Below are 25,871 nucleotides of genomic sequence, written 5' to 3'. Positions count from 1 at the left end.
CAATGACCATCACTGCCCCTTCACCCCAGAAAAGAACAAGATGACACAGCAACCCCTCTGGTTGCAGCCTTAGCCCTGGAAGTCTTGAGCCCCTAGAAAGAGTCAGAACAAGTAGCCTGTGATCAGAGGTGGTTGGACAGTGGTGGAGGTCACATAGGGACACGCTGCCTTTGCTCTGGCCTCGGCCAGCTCAGCCCATGGCCCCAGCACTGGGGCAGAGACTCTGAGGGGGAGGGTACACCTGGCGTCCCGGGAAAGGCGGGCTGGGAGGACAAAATGCCCAGCGCAGCACCCGGGGTGGAGGGGAGGGGGCCAGACACAGGCCTCTGGTGACTCCGGCTGACCCGCTCTGCAAACAGCTGCTTCCTGCTGAGGTCAGGACCTGGCGGCTGGGGTGGGGTGGGGCTGGGTGGGGAAGGAGGGAGCAGACTTTCCAGACAACCCAGGGAGCACTAACAGGTCAGAATCACCTCCAAGACTGTGAGAGCGAAGCCCGGCCCAGGCCTGACACCAAGAAGATGTATCTGGCCAGACCTTCTGGCTGTCACTGCCTGCTCCCCCGGGTGGACCCTGACATTCCTCCTTCTTCAGCTGCAGTGGAAAGCCAAGCAAGCCCTCCTGGGCAGAGGACTTGGGTGTCCTTGACTTCACGTCACAGACACTCCACCATCTGAGCGCTGGGCTCTGTCTGCCACTGTCTGTCTCCCCTGTAGGCGGTAGCACAGGGAGGGGGACGTGCTGTGGGTGAAGGAGCACTGCCCCTCCCCCCCCCCAAAATTCAGGACCATCTGGAACCTCAGAATGTGATCTTATTTGAAACAGGGTCCTTGCAGATGTAATTGGTTAAGCAGAGGTCATACTGGAGCAGGATGGGCCCTGTCCTTATAAGAAGAGGACAGATACAGAGGAGGTCACGGGATGACAGAGGCAGAGGCTGAGCGATGCGTCTACAAGCCAAGGCGTGCTGGCGTGGGACGGACCCTCCTCCGAGCCCTCAGAAGGAAGCGACCCTGCCCACGCCTTGGTTTCGGACACTTGAACTGGCACAGAACACATGTCTGTTGCTTTAAGCTCCCCAGCTGGCGGTCATCTGTTCCTGGGGCCCCAGGAAATGACCACACCACCCTCCTCTCATCTCTACACCAGCCCCTCCCTCAGGCTTTTGAACCCACCCCATCCTGACGACCCTCGTCAAGGTCACCAGTGATCACCTCATTGCCAAAGCTGATGGACAAGTCTCAGCCATGAGTGTACTTGATCTGGCATCACTGTGTCCTTCTTGAAGTATCCTTTCCTCACTGGGTGCTCAGGACACTACTCTCCCCTCCAGCCCCACGGCTATTCCACCTCTCCTTCCCCATCGTCCACCCAGTGACGTGCCCCAGGGCTTGGCCACGGCCCCCTCCTCCTTCCTTTCCTTGGTGACCTCATCCAGGGGTTGCAGGTTTCAGCTCCATCCCCACTGACCAATGTCCTGGACCCTGTCTCCAGACCCGCAGAGCCTCCAGGATGTGTCACTTCCCCGTATCCACAGGGAAGTGACACATCCATGGCACCCACCCTGGCCCTCACCCCCATCACCTCTCCCCTGGACAACCGTCACGGCTCCTCCTTGACCTCCCGGCGGCCACTCTTGCCCCTACTGTCCATTTCTACACAGGAGCCAGAGTGACCCTTCTAGGACTGAGATCTAACATCCTGAGTGGCTGGGGATCCTGCCCCACCCTCACGGGGTTTCCCACCCGGATCCTCCAAAGTCAGCCAGCAGTGCAGACTGGGGCTCTTTCATGTTTGACCAGGAGTGGGGAGGCGAGAAGCCAAGGGGGCCCCGGGACTGCCTGGCATTATGGTGGGGAGAGAGGGGCGTCCTCATCGGTAACCAAGACTGTCGAGGGGGCCCAAGCCTCTGGGCACTTCCGGTTCCCCCCCGCCCCTGGGTCCAGCTCAGGGGTAGCCTCTCGTAGTGCATGCCCATGCTACTCCTCTCCCCCTCAACCCCCTTTTAAGTTTCCCAAACAAGAAAAATTGCAAAAGCATCTGACCTCCCATCTTATGCAGAGCTGACAGGGCATCTACTGATCACGCCCGTCTGGGCCTCCAGGACTGTTTCCTCAGAACTGCTGCTGAGCCCTGTCCTGACTCGGCAGGGGAACAGTTCTGCTTGCTCGTGCCCTGACTTGCCATGGGGGGAACAGGCCCCAGCCCTCTCCCAGCCACTCCGGGCTCTGTGTTCTGCCTTGGAGCTGGGCATGTAAACAGTGACGCCGTGTGAACCCCCAAGCACTGATGGACTTGTTTCCAGAGGGGACAGGGTTGCCCTGTTCTTGTAGAGGCCAACAGTCTCAGAGGCCTGGCAACAAGGCAGCAGACCCAACAATTCACCCATCTGGCAGCACACAATGGGCATTGAACTCCCTGGGGCCGTGGTCACTCTCTGTTGGGAAGAGGGAGACAGAGGTGCAGGCAGGGTCCCCTGAGACCCTAGGTCCTGGGGCTTCCAATCCCTGCCCATCCCCACACAGGGCAGATGTGGCTGTGGACCTTCTACCCTGTTACCTGGAGAGACAAGACTCACAGCACTCGCCCTGCTGGTTCCCTAGACCAGGTCTGAGGCTACTTCCTCAGAGAGGTTACCTGCTGGATGCACACCTAGCCGCCCCTGCCAGGAGTCCCAGGACCTAGGGTGCTGGCTGCACAGGTGAGGCGACGCCCCGCCTGGCTGCGGGCTCACTGTCACGGCCCAGCCAAAGCCTGAGAGGGGTAGCGAGGGAAAGAGGGGTGGCGGAGGCCTCCAAAGACAAACATTTTAAGAGTTTGCTCTGACTGATGGCTCTGGATGTTTCCTCTGGTATCTTCCAAAGACTAAAGTGGGGAAGAGGAAGAGTGGGGGAACCTGAAGGTTTGGAGGCTGCAAGACCAGAGGAAGCATCTGTGCTCCTGACCCTCGGCCTCCCCCATGGCTCACCTGGCCTGCAGGTGGGGTTAGGTCTCAGGTGCCAGGCCATATCCGCCCCTTAAAGAGGTCGGTGCATGGATGGACGAAGCTTTCCAGCCCACTCCCTTTCCAAGGTGAGATCTGCAGACGGTAGAAGGGACTCATGAAGGAGTGAGGGTTGAGCATGGGTATGGACAGTTCTGGAACGCTGGGGCCTCCTGCCGCCATGGGCTCCCAGCCACAAAGCCACAGAGCCCTCCGCTTCCCAAACCAGGGCAGTGCTGCCACAGGTAGGCTATTTTCACACGTGGTCTGAGAAAGGCCACTCCCTTTTCCAAAGGGACAGGTGGAAATGGCCGCTGATTCAGCCTGTTTCTAATCCATGTTCTCCTCTCCAAAGGCCTCCTGACATCATAACTAAACAAACCCCCTGCAGGGGACTGTGTCCCAAAGGAGCCCACTCAAGGCTCCAGCACCAGGAAAGACCCTAAACCTGTCTAATGAATGAGAGGCCATTGGCTTTCATTTACGTGAGAGGCCCTAGTGCCCCCAAAGCTGCAAAACCCAGCTCAATAATATGCTGGTTACTGTGCTACAATGTGGTCAACTGCAGATCAAACCTGGAGGCAGGTCAACCAGAAACAAACCATGTTTATCAAAGACCATCCATCCACCCATCCACCCATCCATCCATCCATCCACCCTTCTATCCATCCACCCACCCATCCATTCACTCCTTTAGTCAGCCATCCACCCATCCATCCATCCATCCACCCATCCATCCATCCACCCATCCATCCACCCATCCATCCATCCACCCATCCATCCACCCATCCATCCATCCACCCATCCATCCACCCATCCATCCATCCACCCATCCATCCACTCATCCATCCATCCATCCACCCATCCACCCATCTATCCATCTACCCTTCTATCCATCCACCCACCCATCCATTCACTCCTTTAGTCAGCCATCCACCCATCCATCCATCCATCCACCCATCCATCCATCCACCCATCCATCCATCCATCCATCCATCCATCCATCCACCCACCCACCCACCCACCCATCCATTCACTCCTTTAGTCATCCATCTACCCATCCACTCATCCATCCACTCATCCATCCATCCATCCACCCATCCACCCATCTATCCATCTACCCTTCTATCCATCCACCCACCCATCCATTCATTCCTTTAGTCATCCATCCACCCATCCATCCATCCATCCATCCACCCACCCACCCACCCACCCATCCATCCATCCATCCATTCACTCCTTTAGTCATCCATCCACTCATCCATCCACTCACCCATCCATCTATCCACCCATCCACCCACCTATCCATCCATCCATCCACCCACCCACCCACCTATCCACCCATCCATCCATTCATCCACAAGGTGCTGCCATGTCATCTGCAGACTCTGGCTAGAAATCCTCACTTAACCAGAGGTAGGCAAGAGTCTCCTCCGAGGATCTGAATGCTGGGATGTCTACTTAAAGACATTTAAATTTCAACAACTGTAAACTTCTAGCTGGGCCCAGCGAGGACCAAAGGGGACACAGGGGGTCCAGGGACACTGCCACCTTGGACAGAGCAGAGGACACTTACGGTCAAGCCCATTCAAGTAGCGCATGCGGATCTCACAGTGGCCCCAGACGGCACTCACTACGGGATAAAGTTTTTTGCCCTTGAGTCCCCGAAAAGCTACTCCCATGTACTGTCCATCCACAATGAAGCTCAGGGTCCCGTCGTCCATATCCAAGGCCACCAGGAAGGAGTCAGGGACAATGAACGTCTCGTCCGGCTCCAGAAAGGCTGGGTACGTTTTGCTCGGCTGGTTTTTGCCGTCATGGTAGAGCCGGTTGCGCCCCAAGTCCCAGCCCCAGGACTCGTGGTTATTCCCCACGAGTGTCGTGTACCCCACGGAGTGCAGGGGGGCGTCTGCCGTCGCCACCCCCACCACGGCGTGGGTGCCGCGCTGCCTCATGGCCCACGTGATCTGCCACACGTGCAGCCCGCGCGTGTACCCGACTTTGCCCCTGATGGCGTCCGTGCTCTGGGCCACCGGATGCCGGTGAAAGATCAGCTTGTCGTCCTCCTTCACAAAGACATTGAGCGAGCGGTCATTGTTGTTCCAGGAGTGGAGCAGCTGGACATCGTAGGACACGGGGGGCATGTCCAGCAGCAGGTCCAGGCGGGTGGGCTTGCAGTAGTCCAGACCCTGGAGCTCCTGCTTCAAGGGCCGGTACGTGGGGTCCCTCATGTCCACCGTCTTGATACCTCCAGTGACCTTCTGACCCATGTCGGCCTCCCGTTTCACCTGGTCACCAACGTCCAAGGCAAACTCATCAATCACGGGGTCTCTTCTCCAGTTTTCCAATCAGGCCTGGACGGCACTCCTAAGGGAGTTTGCTAGGCGGCCTCTGCCCGGTGTGGAGCATCTGGTACTGCCTAGTGGATGGAAGGAGAAACAGGAGGCCAAGTGAGCAGGAGGTATGGAGAGAAGGGGAGAAATTAACTCGGTTCGTATCACGCCGGCACGTCCCAGCAGTCTGCCTTCCGGGCTCCTATCACACTGGATTCCGGGCAGGCCAGAGCCTCGGCACACAGTGAAATTCCCTTCTGTCCCCGCAGCTAGGTTGGCATAAAGCAGGGAGGCCGTCCACCTGACGGCCTTGGGGCAGGCACTACTCGTAACTGTGTCGGGTGCCCAGCCCGAGGCTCACCAAATACCTCATCACGGTCTCTCAGGGCAGAAGGCCAAGGTGGCCCGATGCCGAAATCAGCCCAGTGCAGTGGGCATCTCTCCTGGTCGAAGCAAGGGGACGCTTACTCCCTGCGCCCGCTGTTTGGAAGGAAGGTGAATCCCCGAGGGGCAGCAGAAGCTGTTTGAGATGCCACCTCCCAGTCCCTCTCTCTTCCAGCACAGCCGCCTCCGAAGACGTACCGCCGGTTCACACTAGGGAAGGGAACCCCAGTGCGCATAGAGCTCCCGATCAGCGGTCCCTGAGGCCACAGCAACCCCCCAGCGGGCCCCGAGTCGGATGGGCACAGAGGCTCTCAGCCCCGGTAGCTCTGGACCAACTCGTCGATGGCCACCCCTTCCCGCCCACACTCAACTTCTCCTTGGGTCCCCACAGCCCATCTGGGGAGGAAGTCCGACTCCAAGATGCCTCACTCCCGCCCTGGCTCCACCATCCCTTGGCTCCTTTAAGGGAAGTCGGAGCCTTGGGTTGGAGGAGAGATCTCAGTGCATCCGTCCGTCATCCTCTGTGTCGGCAGCACCAGGCAGAGGGGCTGAAACGTGCGATGGACAGGACTCCGGCCATCCCTGCCACTCCTGTCCCCGGTGTCCGCCTTGGAGAAGGGACAATCACGAGCTACTTGGGTTTCCCGAGCCTCACTAAAGAGAGAAGGTGGTTCCCGCCATCAGAACCCCACCCCCGCCCCCGGCCCGCAGAAGGGACTCTTGGCTGCCTGGTTTTGGGGGGATGGGCTCCCAGGACTGACCAGACAAGGGAGCAGGCAGGCTCCTGGCTACATAAACACAACCAAACGAGGACACAGAGGAGCTGGGCGAGAGGCCATCGGTGCCTGGCTGCTGGAGAAGCATCCCAGGGCCACTTGTTCCAAGGAGCACGATGGCGCCTGGGACAAGGAGAACACAAAGCAGCCCAGTGTAGGGGCTGCAGCGGGCGTGTTGCTGTCCCACTGTGGCAGAAGACAGAGCGCCTGCCGGGGGACGAGGGCAGGGACCGGCTGCAGGAAATCTGGGAACCTGGGACCGCTGGCCTCCCTGTCGGGCGCCCAGGCACCAGCAGGGCCAGGAGGAGGGGCGGGACCTGCGCGGGGCCGGATGCCGGTCTGGTCTCTGGCTGCCCTGGAGACGCCTTCCTCTCAGCTGGGAAGAGACCCCGTGAGACGCCGTCCTCAGGGTGGCCAGGGCCCCTGGAGACTGGCTTTCGGCAGACACCCAAGTGGGAGCCCTTGGCCCGGACCTCCTCACCTCCGTGGGCAGGTCACCCTTCTCGCCCTCCCTTTTGTGGTATGGAACAAGAGGCTCCCTCACGGGCACTGCTTCAGAGAGGGGCTGGGACCCCTCGTGTCAAATGTCTGCAAAGCTGTACAGAGCTGAGGGGTCCCTTGGCGGCTGGGAGACCACCCTGGTTCTGGAAAGTTCTGTGAATATGGTGACCTCCCAAGGTCAATCCCAAGTTCAAGCTTTCAGTCCCATCAACTCTCAAGAGCCATCAAAACCTCCAGGTCTCCCCCCGGGGCCCTGCTGAGCGAGCACCCATGGCTCTGGGGCCTGATGACCAGGATGCGGAGAGCCTGGGTTTGGTGTGGAAACGCGGTCCTGGTAACTGCAGAAACTGGCTGCTTGGCCTTCCCTGACCCCCCTCTTCCACGCCTCCCCAACAGCATCTTTCTGAGCCGGGGGAAAGCTGGTCCAAGGCAGATCTCAAAGTCAGAAGCACCCACACCCATCTCTGTCTGGATACCCCCTCTGGCTGATGCCCAGCAACCTCTCTGTGCAGGACCCCGTGGGGACACAGGTCAGCTCTCTGGGAGGACCAGGAGGGAATTAATATCTGAAGAGAGTTCATTTCACCGGTTCCTAGAGTGAAGCAGTCTGTCGCCGTCCTGTCGGCTGGCTCTGGCCTCACAGCACGAAGGACCTCTCTCTCAGAATCTCACGGCACTGAAGACCCCACTCTACCCACGACCCATGGGAACAGGTGGGAAAAGTGACAGGGAGGCTGGGGGTCGGGGGAGGGGAGACCCGGGGCAGGTGGGCTGTGTGCGAAGGGAAGGTGGTGGGGAAAAGTCCTGCTAACACATTAGTTTAAAATACTTGGAGAGAAATGGGTGGGAACGGAGAAGGGCCACAACAAGGAGGTTGGGGACAAGTCAGAGGTTGGGGGGTGGAGAGTTGACAGGGTGTGGGACGAGAAGGGAAGAGAGCGAGAGAGGGGCTCATGGGCCAGTAAACCTGGGCCTGTGCACACATATAACTCCTACTTCAGCTGGACCAGGATCAGGAAACTCTCTCTGTCAAGGGCTGGCTAGTAAATGTTTTAGGCTTTGTGGGCCCAACAGTCTCTGTGTAACTACTCAACTCTGCCTGTAGCACGAGAGCAGCCACAGACGATGCATAAATAAGTGAGCCTGGCTGAGTTCCAATAAAACTTTATTTACAAGAACAGACCAGCAGGTAGTCGGCCAACCCCTGAGCCACACTAAGGGCCCTGCACAGGGATCACTGCAGTAGGAAAGCACAAGACGGAGGCGAAAAGGAATCTCGTGGCAGCAAGGTCAGTCCAGCCTCAGAACGAGGGGTCAGAAAAGACAACGTAACCTCACAGTGACTTGTCGGCTGTGTGTCCAGGTCAGCTCCACCAGCGCTTCCCTTTCTGAGATTCTACCTCCTGGCTACCAAGCAGGTTTACTTACATGGCCCTTGTGTTCAGCTCCTACCCTCCTGGTCCCCCATATTGGGAACCATCCAAGCGGGGGAGCCCTTCTGGCCCCTGGACCATGTGACCTTGAGCACAGGGGTGTCCCTGGGAGGAAGAGGCTGGGGAGAGGGCACGGAGAGGGCAGGCAAAGATGCCTGCAGCATCTCGGGACCACTCCCGCACAAGGGCACCCCGGGGCCTAGCCCGGGATGTGAGCCACCCCTTCTGCTGTTCCTGGGCCGTCTTGCCATCTGAGTCACCTCCTAGGTGGTCAATCACGGTGGCAACCCTAGGGCCACTCCTGACTCACCTGTCACCTGCCCAACCCCACCCTGTGTCCAGGCCAACACCTCCTGCTGTCCACACACAGCCGCCTACTTGCCACGCAAGGCCACTGAAGCCATCCAGCTGCCCTCTGCTTTCCGTCTACTTCCAAATGTGGCCGCAGAGATCCACTAGCCCTCTTTTTGGGGACTGTGGCCTGGCAGGGCGCTCCCTTCCAGGCTCCGCCCCAACCTCACCACCTGACTCTGCATCATTCCTCCAACAGTCCTGCTCCCCCAGCTTCCAATCCTCGGCCTTCTCTGCCTAGGATTCGTCCTTAGCTTTTCTGAGCCTCAGTTTGCTCCTCTGTAAGATGGGTGTCCCACGCTTACCTAAGACTCAGCTGAGACAATGTTCCAGAGAGGACCTAGAAAACTGGCATTTTCACTTTTTTGTTTTTATTTTTAGACCGTGCTCCGTACACTGAACGAAGATCACTGTTAGCCATCTTCTTGGTCACCATACCTGGTCCTACAGATGGACGCTGTCTTTGGGCCAGACCCAAGTGCTTGGAATGCTGAGCTAGAGCAGATCAAGTTTAAGGACCCTTCTAAGCTGGGGCCAGCAAATAAGGGGCCAGATGGTAAATATTCTAGGCTTTCTAGACAATATGTAAGTGAATGGGCATGGCTATGTTCCAATAAAACTTTATTTATAAAAACAGACAGTGGGACTGGATTTGGCCGAGGGGCCATAGCTTACTGATCCCTGTTCTAAACCCAAGCAAAACTGCTGACACTCTCGTTAAAATACCTGGACATGAAGGTCGCGGGGGGGGGCAGGGGGGAGGGGAAGTAGGTTACATCATCCAAAAGTGCCGAGTGATGGAGATGCTGTTTTGGCCTGTGCAGATCCTGTTAATGCCGGGCCAAGGCAGGAGTCCCCAGTGGGCACCAAACTTCAGGTAGGAAGTGGGAGAAGCAGTACAGGCCCCGGCTCCGGGACCAGCCTCCTTTCCTGCCTCTGAGACACAAATGTGGATGTCCAGGCTTTGCAGGGCCTAGAGTTGCTACAGGAGCGTCAGGGCCTGGGCTGGCTCAGCAGGTCCTTGGTGAGTCCCCAGGAGGTGGGAGGACCCAGCCCTCATCCCCACCCGGGAGAAGCAAAGCCACAGAGGGGGCGGAGGGGGTGGCCGTGTATTGCCCTGCGGGGCTGGAAGAGAGAAGTGGGGGACAGAGGTGGCCTTGTTGCTGTCACCACTCCCCACCAGTCACACGCAGACACACATACACACACGTGTGTGTGTGCACACTCAGAGCTCCAGCAGCTGTGGTGGCATCAGGGCTAAAGAGCAGGAGGCAGGCGAGGAGGTCCAGGCAGTGCCGTGGCCGGCGGTCCCCACTCCCCTTCAGTGCCCTGACGGCAGTGCTCTTTCCCAGAAAGCATCGCACATTAGCTACGTGTTCCTAAGAGCACATCCACCCGTTCCTCCTCACGGCTGCCTCAAGCCAACCCTCAGACAACAAAGTCCTGCCCCCAACCTCTGATCGCCCCAATAAGACACTGGTCTCATTGTCCTCAGTCCCTGAGGCTGCAGGGACAGGGTGCTGCAAACAAGGTTCCAGCGCCTGGTGCTTCCCAAAGACCAAGGGCACAGCCAGAAAGGGGTGAGAAGAGACACCAGCAAGCCCCGGGCTCGGCGGGACAGGGGCCTCTCGTGCCTGGTGGGCAGGTCATTACCCGCGTCAGATACAGCAGGATGAGTATCTCAACCAGAACTAAGAATACAAATGAGTAACACACACACAGACACACACACACACACCCTAGAAGCTTGGCAAGGCTTCTCGGATTTTGTATTTACTTTCAATAGAGTGCATGAGATCAAAAGCTCTGGGACAGGGCTTCCCTGGTGGCGCAGTGGTTGAGAGTCCGCCTGCCAATGCAGGGGACGCGGGTTTGTGCCCCGGTCCGGGAAGATCCCACATGCCGCGGAGCGGCTGGGCCCGTGAGCCATGGCCGCTGAGCCTGTGTGTCCGGAGCCTGTGCTCCGCAACGGGAGAGGCCACAGCAGTGAGAGGCCCGCGTACCGCAAAAAAAAAAAAAAAAAAAAAAAAAAAAGCTCTGGGACAGAGCGGGAGGGACGTCTGCAAAGCCCTATGGCTTGACTTGGTTGGACACTTTCCACCTACCGAGAACCCCCTTCTCGCCCAATGCCACACACATCGTCCTCACTGGGTCGAAGGTCAGATCATGGTTCACTTTGAAAAGGGATGCCACCTGGACCCTCTAACGGGCAGAAGCCTTCCATGCAGCGTTCCCAAGAATCCACCAGAGCCACCCATCCATAGCGGAATTCTAAGTGGATGAACCTCTCCCACTGCTGCCACCGGCCGCCAGTTAAGTGCTCTCTGCTCAGGGTCCGGGGACCAGTGCTCCTACCCCAAAGCCCTGCTTCAGAGAGGGTTTGCTGGGGACCACAGCTCTCCACAGGAAGGAAGACCAAAGCCTCACAAACCACCTTCCCTCTAGTTTCTTGGGCTCCTCCAGGTGGCCTCTCTGTGCCCACGGAGGGAGGGACAACAGATCCAGAATTAGTGGACGTGCAGGGAAGGAAGCCCAGGACTGGACAGTGATCCCCAGAGGGTGGGGAGGCGTAAGAAACACCCCCGAGGCGTACCGCTTGCGGGTCTGAACGGTGGGCTGGGTGAAGGGCACCCGGCCTTTAATGACCTAAGGCAGTGATTCTCTCTGAAGGGGGAGGCAAGGGCATGCTCCTATCCGTGTCTCCTGGGCACACGTGGTGGAGAATGCCTGTTGGATACACCCATGGCTTTCACTATGCAAGTCACAGAGAAAAGTGATGCTGGCAGAGTTCTATGGGTGACAGGGGACCAGCAAGCCTCGTGGGATGCACAGGGTTAACAAAGGTTAAGGGGACCTGGAAAGGATGTTGGGAAAAGGCCGTTTGTGCACAGGTGTGGGCGTGGATCCCAGACAGACCCCAACTGGGACATGCTTCTCGGCGTGCAGGTGCCATGTGGCAGTCCCCATCCAGGTGTAAAATACGCCGCGATCACCCACCGACCAGCTTTCCAGGGGTCTAGTCTACAAAACCCTACAGCCCTGCCCAGGGACATGTGGGCAAAGATGCTCACTGCACCAGGAACTCCAGCAGCCTTGGAGAGAGGGAGGTAGCCCCTCAGATGTGCTGATTTAACACAAAATGCAACATGACGCTGTTAGATTTTAAAAAGCAAATCGGAGAACACCATGCAGAGCACGATCCCATGTCTGTAAGAACAGAATTTTTAAAAGATGCTATCTGTGCGCGTTTGTCTGTAGGCATAGAGAAAGGTTTGGAAGGATAAACACCAAACCTTCCACAACGGTTAGTCCTGGAGGGGGGCGGGTGGGAGGCGGGAGGAAAGATGCGTTCACTTTAAGGACTTTTTGAAATGAAAAAAAAAATTTAATGCATGTATTCCCTTTTGCAATGAAAATAATGTTTAAGCAAAGAAAAAAAGAATAAAAGGCTGCAAAATACTGACTGAACGCACTACAGTCACAAGCACAAGTTGTCCTCAGAGCAATTGTTCCTACAGGCTCTCCACGTGTGTCACTTCTTATAAAGCAAGCACAGGATAAATGTTTAATTTACCCAGGAAGATACACATGGAGATAGTAGGGCATTTAAAATAAAAGGACAAGAATTCCCAGCTACAGCTCTGGAGCCATCCCCGAAGGGGACAGTATTTCTATAATGAGTTCTCCTAAGACTTCCAATTACACTGTTTCCACATCACAAATTTTAATTTTCCCAGCAAAAATGGGGTAGCTATCTGTCTCCGTGGGCCCCAAGCAAGAAAAGAACTGCTCCGTGCTCAGACTGGAAACCCAGCCCTGGCAGCTGTACGTGGTTCTGGGCCCCGCCAAGGCCAGGTGGGGAGGTGAGGAAGGAGGACCTCGGCAGGGGTGGGGTGGGGGGAGCAGAGGCTGGAGGGGGCAAGAATGCCAACCCTGGCTCAGCTGGGACCGCTCACTCAGCACCTGCCCGTAACTCGACGCTGTCCCTTCAATTAAAGCCACAGCTCCGCAGTTCCGCCGTCCAAAAAAGCACGTTCGGATCAATTGGTCCTGGAACTACTAAAAATTATCCTTTTGTTTTGTTGTTAAAAAAAAAAAAAAAGTTTGTTGAACGAGCCATACCCTCTGTTGGAGACACGTCCAAGGTGACCGGTGACAAATGGATGGAACAGGGGTGGGGGGCAGGGGACACACAGAGGCAGCCACTGAGGAGCGGCAGACGTACACTCACCCCCTTTCAGCTCAGTTCCCCCTCAGTGCGTCTGACTGACCCCAGAACAGTAAAACCATTGTTTCGACCCAAGATGGGGAAAGAATAAAATTCAGGATGTGGAACAAGGTGACCTATTTATAAAGCCTCCTTTCACCTGCAGATCAAATAAGTTCCCTCCCTCCGCCTCCCCACCTCACACATCGCTGGTTGCAGCCCAGGATTTTGCAAGAGAAGCAGGCCTAAGCGATCGGTTATTAGATCAGGATGCAACTTCTGCAGCCTGCATATTAGGGTTTTGTGCTTCATCAGCCGGGGCTCCGGAACACATTTTGGTGGTGGGAGCGCCCAGGGTGGGTGTGCTCCGTGCAGCCTGGCCATGGAGCCCCGGCCAAGGTGCCACCAACCAGAGGACAAGAGCCATGTGGTTACCCTAACCCTAACCCTACCCCATCTCACCTGCACCCTTGAGGAGGGATGCCCGGGAAGACCCAGGAAAGCTGTCTTCTTGCTCAAGCAGGGATGTAAAAGTCAGTGTCTGGCCCTAGAATCAACCAAAAGTATTGGACCTTTCTGGAAAGTTCTGACGAGTGATTCTGGAGAGAAAATCCCACATGGGCCGGAGCTCTAGCCTCTGACTTCAAAAGACCAAAAAATGCACCTGCCGTAAACACCTACGGAAGGACCCAGATTACTCATGGCACTTTCAGAAAGGGCTCGAATCAGTTGAGCCTTGTCCCTGGGAAATAGCATCAACATTCATTCAGAGACTAAAAATTAAAAAAAAAAAAAGTCACGGCTGCAGCCAAGTCAAGGTTATAACGGCAACGGCCTGTGCTTTGTTCAGATGAGAAGCTCTGCTCTTTGGAGGGAACTGAGGGACACACAATGACACACAGCGACCTTCCTGAGGTTTTCTGAGACGGCAGCAGATGTGCCTTTGAGCGGCAGTGGGAAGGAAGTCTAGATGGTGACCCCCAACCTAGCTCAGGCTGGGTGGTCCATCAAACTGGGCCTGCCTGGTCCACGCAGGAGCTGGGGGGGCCCGTGGAAAGGGGGCAGGAAGGCAGCACGGAGGCCAGTGCTATAGCCACCTCCGAGGGAGAGCCCATGGGTGCCCAAGGGGAAAGGCTTGGGGACGCAGGTGCTTCCTCACCCCACCTGGCTGGTGGCAGAAGCCTACAATCCCCGGGTGGCCTGGTGGCCCCAATGAGCTCACTCCGGTCCCGAGAAAAGTGGGGCTCACCTTCCCCGAGGTGGGCACCTGGAGAAGGCTCTACAGGGAAACAAGGGTCCTCTCTGGAGGCCCTGGCCTCCCGCAGGATGCTCGCTTGCCCGCTCACTCCACCGGCCGCTGGCCTCCATCAGGGTCCCTGGAACAAAGTCTGGCCACGCCCAGGCTTTAGGGCCCGGAGGCCTGAGTGGGAGCAGGTGACACTCTGGCCTCTTTCAGCAGGATGTGCCAACTGGGAAAGGTCACCTCTGAGCGTGATCATGTGGGTCACCCCACATCCCTTCAGGAAGAATGAGCAGGAGGGAGGCCAGGGAGAGATGTAAGGCCGCGAGAGGAATCAGCTCACAGAGAGGCAGAGGGGCCCGGGTCCCCTTATCCCTCCCGGCAGACCCCGGTGATGCTCTCAAACCACGCGGGGGTGTAAAAGGAGGGGCAAGGGCAGCATGCAGGGTAGCTAAAGCACTCAACACAGCATCGGGCGTACACAGTAGGTGCTTAATACATGCTGCTCCCTGCCCCCTCCTGCCTCTTTTTTTTTTTTTGGCGGTACGCGGGCCTCTCACTGTTGTGGACTCTCCCATTGCGGAGCACAGGCTCGGGACACGCAGGCTCAGCGGCCATGGCTCACGGGCCTAGCCGCTCCGCGGCACGTGGGATCTTCCCGGACCGGGGCACGAACCCGTGTCCCCTGCATCGGCAGGCGGACTCTCAACCACTGCGCCACCAGGGAAGCCCTCCTGCCTCCTTTTAACATGAGGAGATAAATAAAAGGACAGAATCCTGAATGCCAAGTGCAAGACAGCACTCAGCCAGGGAATACCAAGACAGGTGCGAGTTCAGGCCTCCCAGGGTGGCCCAAGGAGCCCAGTCCCATCGTGTGAGACCACCGTTCCAGCAAAGCCACCTGTGGTTGTACAACCTCTAAAACCCCATTAAATAATGTAAACCCTTTAGGTCAAGAGCAGGGGCAGAAGTCCCGTAAAATGTCTACAGTGGGGAGAGGCCGTAGGGATGCTCTCTTGCAAACAGGTTCACAGGAGTGGTTCTCAAAGTGGGGTCCCCGGAGCAGCAGATCAGCATCACTCGTTAGAGACGCAAAGGCTTGGGCCCCACCCCTGACTTCCTGAATCAGGGACGCTGAGGATGGGGTCCAGCACTCTGCATACTAATGAGCCCTCCAGGGGATTAGGACACCGCTGGTTTGAAGGAATTATAGCTCAACATTTTGGAATCTCAAATCCACATTAAGTGAGAACTGACAGGCGTGGATTGATGACCACGATTTAAAAAAATTTCTTGTTCTATCTTGATTTGAAATATTCCAAATGTTATACATGCTCATAAGAAATCTCAAAGAAATGCATACAGTATAAGTTAAAGCGTCCCCCTCCCAGTCAAGCGCAGATACAGGGGCCGTCCACTTATAGCAAAGGATCACACCACACACACTTTTTCCAAGCCATAATATATCAGCTCCTACATCAATTTTATGCATTAGTAGCTGCATAATATTCCATTATCACAATTTTGGTAACTTTCCCTTATAGAAGGACATCTGGGTTGTTTGACTGTAATGATGGTCGTGTGTGGGAGGTTAAGAATTTCTCCCTAACAAGCTGGCCTTAGAGCCGTTTCTTTTTTCTTTCCTTTTCTTTTTCTTTTTTTTTTTTTTGGCCACACCGTGTGGCTTGCGGGATCTTAGTTCCCCGACTAGGGATTGAACCCATGCCCCCTGCAACGGAAGCATGGTCCCAACCACCGGACCACCAGGGAAGTCCCGTGTTTCTTTTCATTTTCACGGCCACCTCTCCTCTCATCACCCTCAAAATCTTGGGCCCTCAGAACCCCCCATCTCCCACTGTCCATTCCTTGAAGAAAAAAATCAAACGTGAAAGTAACCTACCAAAAGGCCTCCCCATCTTGGAAATGACCGTGGGGTCTGAAGGCGCTCAGGAGTTTCTGCACAACTAGTTGGGCTGAAGGTTTGTCAACTGGACCTCGAATGGACCGCAGCCAATGAACTTGGGCAGGATTCTAAAAGGAATGGGGCAGTCCGTCTCCTAGTGCAACCTAATCACCGTACCCTGGGTGGGATTTCACGGAACTCAACAGGATGCCAAGGGAGAGGTAAATCCCTGGGCCTCACAGGCCAGTTGGTGAAAAAAGGACTTAAATATCCTTTAAAGCCACAATAGCCTGCAGGAACTTCCTCTTTTAGGTTGCTGGTCTTCCTCCTCCAATCCTGTCAACCTGGAAAGTCCTGAACACCTGGGCTGATAATTCGACAAGGCGGTGAGGAGGGGGCTCAGCAAGCCCACAGGTGGCGGATAAATTCACCCTGAACCTCCAGGCAAGTGGAAGGGGCCGGGTGCTAGATTCCCACGGCACTAGCTGGTCACGTGGGGGTGATGCAAGGAGGCAGGAAGGGAGCTCCCCAGCCACATCTATGGAGATGGACACAGCCATCCAAGACGCCAGCTGAAAGGATCACTCTTTGAGAGGCACAGAAAAAGGTTTGCTGTCTTAGGTAAAAGGAAGGACACAGCTGTATCTGCCCTAAGAGTAAAATCTAGAAAAAATTATACAGGCACATTCAGGAAAAGAGATGAAAGGGAAGGTGCAAACATGGTGTTTCTCTGTTTAGAGTGATGAGCTTATGAGTTTCCCTTTCTTTCACATTTCCTTACTGTTGTCCTATTGTTGTTACAAAACCATAAATGGATGAATCCAAATGTCCATCCATGCATGATTGGATAAACCAATTGTGGAATATATATTCAATGGAATATCATTCAGCCATAAACAAGAATAAAGGACTGACACCTGCCATAACATGGATGAACCTCAAACCCTTTATGCTGGTGAAAGAAGGCAGATATAAAAGGTCACCTAGTGATGCTCCCACTTTTATGAAATAGCCAGAATACGTAAATCTGTAGAGACAGAAAGCAGATTGGTGGTTGCCAGGGGAGGGGGAATGGGGAGTGACGGCTAATGGGTCGGGGTCTCTTGTGCAGGGGATGAAAACATTTTAGAACTGGATGGAGGTGGTGGCTGCATGACATCGTGAATGTACTATATGCCATGGAACCGTCCTCTTTAAAAAGGTCACTGTTATGTGAATTTCGCAACAAATAAAAAAACATAAATGGATGAAAACCATGCACTTCTCCAAAATCCACACGGCAGGAGGCAAGTGTGGAAAGGGGCTGCAGAGCAGAGAGGAGCTCAGCGCTTGCAGAGGCCTGGCAGGCAGAGCCAGGCCCGTCAGCCAGGGTTACACATGGGTACACAGCTAACGATATTCATATGTGGGGAGCGTGGAGCCTTCTAGAGCTGAGTTCTCTGCTCCCCGCCCCACCCCCCTTGTCTTTCCCCCGCAAGAAAAAGCGCAGAGCTGTGGTTTGGCAACCCCGCTGCCTTGAGACGGCACCTGTAGATCGAGTTTCTCTGGAGGAATCCGGGATGCGGGCCTGCATCCTCATCCCTGCACCCAAAACGTGGTGCAGGCAGGGACTGACCAACACATGCACAGCTGCCGCTGGTCTGAGAATGAGGATGCGCAAGAGCTGAGGTCATGGGGGACCCCCCGTCCACACACCCCCGACTCTGGGTACAAGGCAGGGCTAGGATTCCCAGGTCCCAGCTTTTTCACAGAGCAGGTCAACACCCCGAGGCCAAACTGGCAAAGGCCGTGCACTCTGTGTTATCAGGAAAGCATCCCAGCCACTCAGCCCCTGCTCACTCCCTGTCAGTGCCCGTCTGCCAGCTAAGACGCCACACCACGGGGCTCTGGCTCAGGCCAGCTGGGCCCCAGGCTAACGCACAGTGTGACCGGACCTGCTGCCATATGCAAACCTGCTCTAATGGGTGGAGTTTCTGTGTTCTCGTGAGGGTCGTCGCTCAAGACCTGGAGAGACCCCAGCTTCTCATGCCAGGTGCTACCATCTCCCACAGACCCCTTCTGGCCAGACTTGCTCGTGGAAAACACGGAAAGTGGGCCCCAAAGGGCCATGCTCAAGGCCTATGTGTATACAGTAGGTGCTCATAAACACCTGAGTTGTTTACTTACCCGTCCCACAAGCACCTGCTAAACCCCAGTCGGGGGGCGTGGGCTTCCCGAGATCCTTTCTTTGTTCCTTAGTCCCCGAGAACCTCGATGAAGTGGATGATTCAAAACTGTGGGCCACAGATGGTCGGTGTCTGGGAAAGTAGGAGAATGTTCCACCTACGCTCCCAGAAAGCATCTTCCCCAGGTGGAAACCAGCAAAAACTGACAAAACCTACAAGATAGACACCTGGCCTGTAAATGTTCAGCTGATGAGTGTTTGGAAAACAGCCAAGTCCAAATAAGGTGATTTAGGGCTGGAATGCATTCCAAAAATATTTATTAGGCACCTACTATATATCTTATGCACATACATACTCTATAGGTAGAAATCATTGCCCCCATGGAGCTTACAGTCTAGTGGGGGAGACATACAGCCATGGTAACAATCACTTGAACAATCAATGCAAGCTTCAGGGCAGAGATTTTTATCTGTGTGTTCATGGTGGGAGCCCCCATGCCTAGAATGTTGCCTGGAACAAAGCAGGTGCTCAAGAAACAAGCGTTGACTGAATGAATATCTAACACAAGGCCAGGTAATACGTGTTAAAGAAAAATGAAGCAGAGTAGTGAGGACAGAGCAAGGGATGGGAGAAGGTGGTGAGGGAAGGCTTCTCTGATACAGTGATACATGGACAGAGACCTGGGGGAAGGGGAGGAGAAAAGCATGTGACTCTTCAAAGGGAAGTGTGTTCTGGGCAGAGGGAACAGCACGTGCAAAGGCCCTGAGGTCTGAGCATGTGTGGCATGGCAGGGGAGAAACAGAGATGCGGTACGGCCAGAGCAGAGAGAGGAAGAGGCTGAGGAGACAGTGCAAGGTGTGCAGAGGGCAGGCACACCAGGCCTTGAGGGCCACAAAGAAGGGCTTTGGATTTTGTCTTCAGTGTGACAAGAAACCGGCAGAGGGCTTTGTGCAGGCAGAGGGCGCAGTGCTTCCCTTCTAACAGAATCCCTCTTAGCTGCTGTGTTGAGAAGAGGCTGTTGACAGCTGGAGACCAGCTAGGGAGTCAATGCAAGGATGCAGCTTGGACCAGGGGGTGGTGGAAGTGGTAGGATCCAGAACGTTACCCGAACTAGCTATAATCCCATAGGTGAGATCATACCTTGCCTAAGCAAAGGACTGCTTAAGCTTAAAAGGTGGCGGTGAGTGAGGACGCAGACACAGAGCCCGGGAAGATGGCGGCCTGATCCATGGACCACGGACGCCAGCTCTTGTTCCATCTACTTCTGTGACAACAGGGATATCGGGCTACAAAGCTTGAGGCGCAAATCCTGGGGGCCTCTTGCCCGTTTCCCTGAGCTCTGGTTCAGTGCCTCCCATTTGCCCCTTTCAGAGGCAAACGCAAATCTTCAGTATACCGAGTGTCCCACCTCAGGTTTATACATCAGTCTCTTGTGAGTTTGGTGGATATCTCTAAACTGTATCAATATTGGATACACTGGGGGAAGAAGTCCAGTTCTTGAACCTTCAAAATGTAGATGGGCCATTATGACCCCAAGGGCCCAGTCCATCCCTTTGGGATCCTCATCTGAGTAGCCCTGAGGCCCCTATCCAAGACTTCTCAGAACTGAAACATGGTGGATCAAGGAGAAGATGGAGAAGACTGCAGTCTGGGGCTGGGCTGCCTAGGCTTAACCTTCAGCTCCACAAGCTGGGCGACCTTGGGCAAGTGCTCCAACCTCTCTGAGCCTCAGCTTCCTCATCCACTGAAATGGAGACAATGACTGTTTAATCCTACTGGTTTGTTTTAAGGATTAAGTGAGGATCCCATGAAAAGCTTAGCACTTAATAAAGAACCAACACTGGCCATGTATTTGTAGTTTAGTGGTCTGAGAAGAAGGGAGGGAGGGCTCCTTGAGAAGGCATCTCTGGTAGCTCCCCAACGGTAGAATGTAGCCATGCAAATCCTGGCACCCATTCCCCACTGCAAACTCAGCAATCTCTCAGAGAACAGCCACCTCGGGGTGTCCGTGACCCAGCTCTGTGGCTGCCTCTCGCCATCTCAGGCTCACTAATGGCGACACAGAGGTCTCCACGGGCAGCCCGAGGCTGGCAGTGGTTCTGGCTGCCTCTGCAGAACTCTCCCGATGCCTCCCCCTCATTCCCCGCTGTGCCTGCTCCGGGAAGGGGGCGATGGGCGTGGCAGCCGCGGCGGTGGGGTGCCATGCCTCCGTGCTCTCTGGGGCCAGGCAGCCAGGACAGACACATCTGGAGAAGTTTCTTGGGAAAGCAACTTGGATCTGGGTTGAGCCTGGTCCACTTATCACATTTGAGAACACAAAAGAAAGAAAGGGGAAGTGGAAAAAGGGAAATTGGTCCAATATCCATTTAATGGGCTAGTCTGGGGTGACAATCAGGGCAGAGGGAGGAAGAAGCCAGACGGAGGCACTTGCCTGTCTGGCAAACTTGTCAGCCCCACTTTGGAACCAAGCAAGCCCAGGATGGGCCATTCGAGCTGGACCAGGGCCCCCTCCCCCCGGTACCTAGCAGGAGCCGTGCACGCGCCTCGGCCGGGCTGCTCTGCGACTCCATACAGACCGCGCTCAGAAAGGTATTTCCTCTGCAAGCTGGACTTTCCATAAAATCACGGCAGCAGCGCATCACCTTCACAGGCGACATGGGGAGCAGAGGACGTGTCCCCCCCCCTCAGTGTCAAGGAAGGCCAGCCTCGTCACAGCCGCGGGGGGGCACAGACCCAGGTGTGGGGAGCCCTCCCCACCCCCAGGTGGGCAGCCAGGCAGTGCGGTCCCATAACTGCAGGAAGACCCCGGTCCCCTCCCGCCCAACACACGGAGTGCTTCTAACGCTGTCCCAAGTTTCCGTTCCCATATCAAAAGCGCCTCTTTTCTGCTGAGGCGGCAAGACCTGCCAACAAAACAAGCCGCTGGGACCCGCGTTTCTGTAACACAACGCCTTCCCTTGAAACGCACTTCAATGAATCACTGAGGTTAAACAGTATCGACAGCTGGGCTGGTGGAAGGAATCCGTGTGAAAGTCGGACAGAGGCGCTCAGGCCCCGCCCCCTGCGCCGTGTCCCAGCCCCCCGCCCAGATAGCCCCGCCCTTGATTGACAGCACCCTCCCTCCAGGCCCCCAAACGGAAAAGCAGACGCGCCTGAGATCCTGCATGCGGAGCAGTACGAGTCCCTCCTTGGGAAGTGATCCCTTTAGGAGCGAGGGAGCCAGTCACCCCATGTGCCCTGCATCCGGTCACGCCCTGGGGAGCCCGTGGGCCCGCAGCCGGGGCATCACCTGGGAGCCTGTTGGAAATGCAGACTGCCTCCGAACGGCCCTAACACAGGTGCTCCGTGTGCCCAGGTGGATGGGGGACGTGCTGTGGGCAGAGGCCAGGAGGAAACACATCAGCAAGAAAGATAAATGGAGGCCCGTCCATCCCTCTTCAGGAAGCCAGTCCTGAAACGTAGCTGACTCCCAACACACCAAATCTAGAAGCCAACGAGTTTAACAGAAGTCACGGGCAGAGCCTGTCAGGGCCCCGTCGGGCGCACAAAACAGGCTGTGGTTCCCTGGCCCAGACGTTCTGGAAGCCCCCGGTCACTCGGGGTCTGGGAAGACCAAGGTGGGGGCAACACCACTTCCGGCCCCCCTCCCCCCACCCAGCTCCTTCTGAGCCCTCCTCAGCTCTCTCTCCAAATATCCCCGATTCCCCCACCAGCCAAGCCAGTCCAGCCGCGTCCAGGAGCCTCACGCTTCCTTGCAGCCACACCTGTTATCACGCCGTTCCTTTCACTTCAAACACCCCCCCGCCCCGGGCCAGAATCCCGGCCATCCAGGATCGATCCCTCTCGACCATGGAGCCCTCCCTCGCTGGCCTCCACGACCTGGGCTGTTTCACAGCAGGTCTCCATTTCCCTGCAAAGTCTCCCCCACAACGAGCTCAGGATCCTGGGTTCTGCCAGAATCTAGAATGAAGGTCACCCCCGGGGCCCAAGCAGCATCCCGGCTGAGGTCCACAACCCTGCCCTCGACCCAGCCCCACATGGCCTGCCAGCAAGTGGCCTCACAGTCTCCCAGACACCTACCGGAGGCTCGGAGTTCTGGAATGTTTCGGGCCAGTGCCCAGGCAGTGTCGGTGGGGAACCGCAGGAGGGAAGCCCTTGGTCCTCAGGCCAGGGAGAAGGAAGCAGAGTGCAGGCGGCTCACGGGTGCCCCGGGAGCAGGGTGTCTCCCTGCCAGTGGCCGGGCCCTGCAGGTCCCCAGGCCTCCCTCACCCGGCCTGGATCAGCCCTGGCCTGAGTGAGCTCCGCCGTCACCAAGGGGAAGCGGCCCTTGGTTACCGCTGGCCAGGAGAACACAGAAGGCAAAACAAACACTGGACTCCCTCCTCACTGCTGGGAACAATTACAAGGTAACCGGCCAGTTTTTAAAAGCCCTCCAGAAGGGAGGCTGGTTTGTAACCCGTTCCCTTCCCGCGGCTGCCGCTGCATCCTCCCCGAGACCCAGGGACTCTCCCTCCACCCCACTCAGGGGACGCCCAGCAAAGCAAGGCTGGAGGCACAGAGGAAGCGGGGCAAACAGTCACGGGCAGGCGGTGCGCCCTTCCAGTGCCCAAGGCGTGCTCCAGAACAGCAGGTGGGCCCAGCCTGGCAGGTGTGGACCCCAGCCGGCACGCAGGGGCAGATTCATGACAGCACTCACCACTTCCCCCTTTCCAGATCCCCTCCCAGCAACCACCAGCTGTCTTGTTCCCAAGCAAGTTGTCATGAAACGAACAGAAATTCACCAGCGAACAATAAAGTGCCCGCTTACCAGGCTCCAGCTGGGGCTGGTGGGCCATCCACCAGGACTGCCCCCGGGCCATGGCCACTGGCCAAGGGCTGTCCCCGGGGAGGGGGCTTCAGGTACACCCTGGGCTCTGATCCCCAACTGACGCCTGTCAGCAGACCTGAGACCCCCCAGCCAATCACACACCTCCTCCTGGGAACAGAGGACGCCCCCTGCGCCCAGGGCCTTGTCTGCGTCCAGACCCAGAAGCAGAAACCGTGGGGAGGCCCCAGTGGAAACGGGGGAGGGGGAGAGCTGAGTGACACCCCAGCCCCATCCCCAGGTCTCCCCCAGGTGCGGGGCACACGCAGGAAGAGGTTTTCTTCCCCCCACTACGGACCTGCATCTGAGCCTCAAGGTCCTCCAGGTACCGGTTTCAAGCCTCCCTCTCTTCCCTGCTCCCTCACTGGGAAGGTGGGGCACCTTTTGGGGGGCCAGACTGCTGACCTTGGATGGGGAATGTGGCAGCAAGTCCAAACCCCCGACAAACACGACCCGTCTCACCCTCTTGAATTCCCTCACCCCACCCCACAGGGCACACTGCTCAGTTTTCCCATCCTGCTGAAGTCACACTGGTCTCCGTGAGAAGAGTCCATCCTGGCTTCACTGGCCTCCCAGGGGACAGACAGAGACAGACAGACAGAGACAGAGAGAGACAGACAGACAGAGACAGAGAAGCAGAGAGAGACAGAGACAGAGGTAGAGATACAGAGGGACATGGATATAGAGAGACAGAGACACACACAAAGAGACAGAGAGAGAAAGAGATACAGAGAAAGACAAAGACACAGAAAGACGAGACAGAGAGACCCACACACAGAGACAGAAAGGCAGAGAGAGACAGAGACAGAGAGACACAGAGAAAGCAGTGGACAGGAAGCCAGGGAATGGGAAGCAGGAGGGTGGAGACCCTGCAGCCGCAACAAACTCGGGCTCCGCGCCGCGGCTGGCCCAGCGTCCCCATCAGGAGGGCGGGGCTGAGGCTCTGAGTGGGAGCTGCCTCCCGTGGTGCCGGGGGGCGGGCAGGCAGGGATGGTGGGGAGCTGGGGGCAGGGCAGGAGGTTGGGATGCACCTCTGCCCACCCTCCAGCCTCACCCTGCTCCCCCGTCCCCCCAAGAGAGGGTCTCCTGTCCACAGACCAGGAAGGTCCTGAAGTTAAAACAAGTCAACGACCTCCCTGGCGGGGCAGGCCAGCGGCTCCAGGGTGAGAACCTGGGCCCCTGTGGGTGCGAGGACCTGCCTGGGCTGTGCTCTGGAACGGGGAGGGGAACCAACAGTGGCCACAGCGGCAGTGGCAGGCACCTTGAGGGGCCCCCCTTTATAAAAAAAATCAACCCAGTACCTTTGGTGGTGAAGGCCTGGCTCACCTGAGTACCAAGTCCCCCCGCTCACCCAGCCGAGCCCCTGCCCGTCTCAGAGGGACCTGGGGGCCAGCACCGGCCGCCCCCGCCCCAGATGCATAGAGCCATTGCTCAGGGGGCGCTGGGCAGCGGGGGTTATACCAGGCTTAGAGTCTCAGACCCGGCTCCGGCGCGCTGGGAACTGAAGTGGGGCATTTCTAGGACAACTGGACAGAAGCTACCAGAAAGGCCCCCTCCACCTCTCACTTGAGTTGATGGAGAAGTTCCTTCCAGACCTTCAGGTGTTGACGCTGACCTTGGAGGGGGACGGGGAGGAGCCAAGAATCACTGGACTAAGACGCCAGAGCCTCCTTGGTGTCCCCCCGCCACGTCCCTGCCTCCTTTGGGGACGTGGGCTAAGGCAACCGTTGCTGCTTTACCCACCAGGAGCCCAGCTAGGGAAGAAGCCCCTTAGTGCTATTTTATGTTTGAACATCCATAAACTGGCTTTCTCTCTCTTTTTATTTTTGGCCGCGCCTCACGGCACGCGGGATCTTAGTTCCCAGACCAGGGATCGAACCCGTGCCCCCTGCAGTGGAAGCGCGGCGTCTGAACCACTGGACCGCCGGCAAAGTCCCCCACAAACCGACTTTCTCCTCGTAGTCTTTCTCCTCACACGGCAAGGAACATTTAAACCATCAGGAAAAAGTACAAAGAGTCCTGACACAGCCTCGCTCTTCTCTAACCACTAATGACCCGTTCGGCAAATTCGACGGCCTGTCCGCGAGGCAGGGTCTGGGGCGGGGCGCGCACGGAGACTGAGGCCAGCAAAGCCGCCCGATGCCCACAGCCGCACAGGAGAGATGACGTCTTCAGAGAGCTACAGCAGAAGCAGGATGCACCACCTGGCGGGCTGCTGAGACGGGTGGCGGTGGAGGAAGGGCGGAGGAGGGGTGGGACCCTCAGGGAAGTCCCCTTCGAGGGGTCCTGACCAAGGCTGGGGTTTCAGTAACAGAGATGAGCTGAGGGAAGAAGCAGGCAGACCCCCTCCACCCCCTGGTGAGAGAACCCCGCCCCCCATCAGAGGCGGGCAGCTGTGTCTTTGGGATCCGAAGGGTAGTCACGTGATGAGAATGCCATCTGGAAAATGTGAGCAGTAACTGGAGAGAGGAACACGGTGTGGACGGCAAGGGCCTTGAACGTCATGACAGGGATTCAGGACTCAGGCACTGGGGCCGGTGGGGAGGCGACAGATCAGAAAGCCTGCTCCTAAAGTTCACCCAACACCCCGCCCCGCTCCGCCGCCGGGTTTCCGGATGGAACCAGAAAGCACTCAAAACGGAGAGATGACGTCCTCTCCTTCCACAGAGCAGCTACCCTTGCACGGCTTAACAAAAAGCGCAGTGAGGGGCAGCAGGTTCCATAAATGCTTTGG

General features: G+C 56.8%; 1 protein-coding gene across 1 annotated transcript in view; it reads right to left on the bottom strand.

The window, feature by feature from the left end:
* Nucleotides 1–25,871, bottom strand: part of SPSB1 (splA/ryanodine receptor domain and SOCS box containing 1) — a 69,185-nt gene that overhangs the window by 5,689 nt on the left and 37,625 nt on the right. The window contains exon 2 of the mRNA XM_060079618.1: nt 4,557–5,399. Coding sequence (XP_059935601.1) covers nt 4,557–5,250 — 694 coding nt within the window. The 5' untranslated portion in view covers nt 5,251–5,399. The remainder of the gene's footprint in view (nt 1–4,556; nt 5,400–25,871) is intronic.

Source organism: Mesoplodon densirostris, chromosome 2 (genome assembly GCF_025265405.1).
Source record: "Mesoplodon densirostris isolate mMesDen1 chromosome 2, mMesDen1 primary haplotype, whole genome shotgun sequence".
Taxonomy (NCBI): domain Eukaryota; kingdom Metazoa; phylum Chordata; class Mammalia; order Artiodactyla; family Ziphiidae; genus Mesoplodon; species Mesoplodon densirostris.
This window is presented reverse-complemented; position numbering and strand designations above follow the sequence as displayed.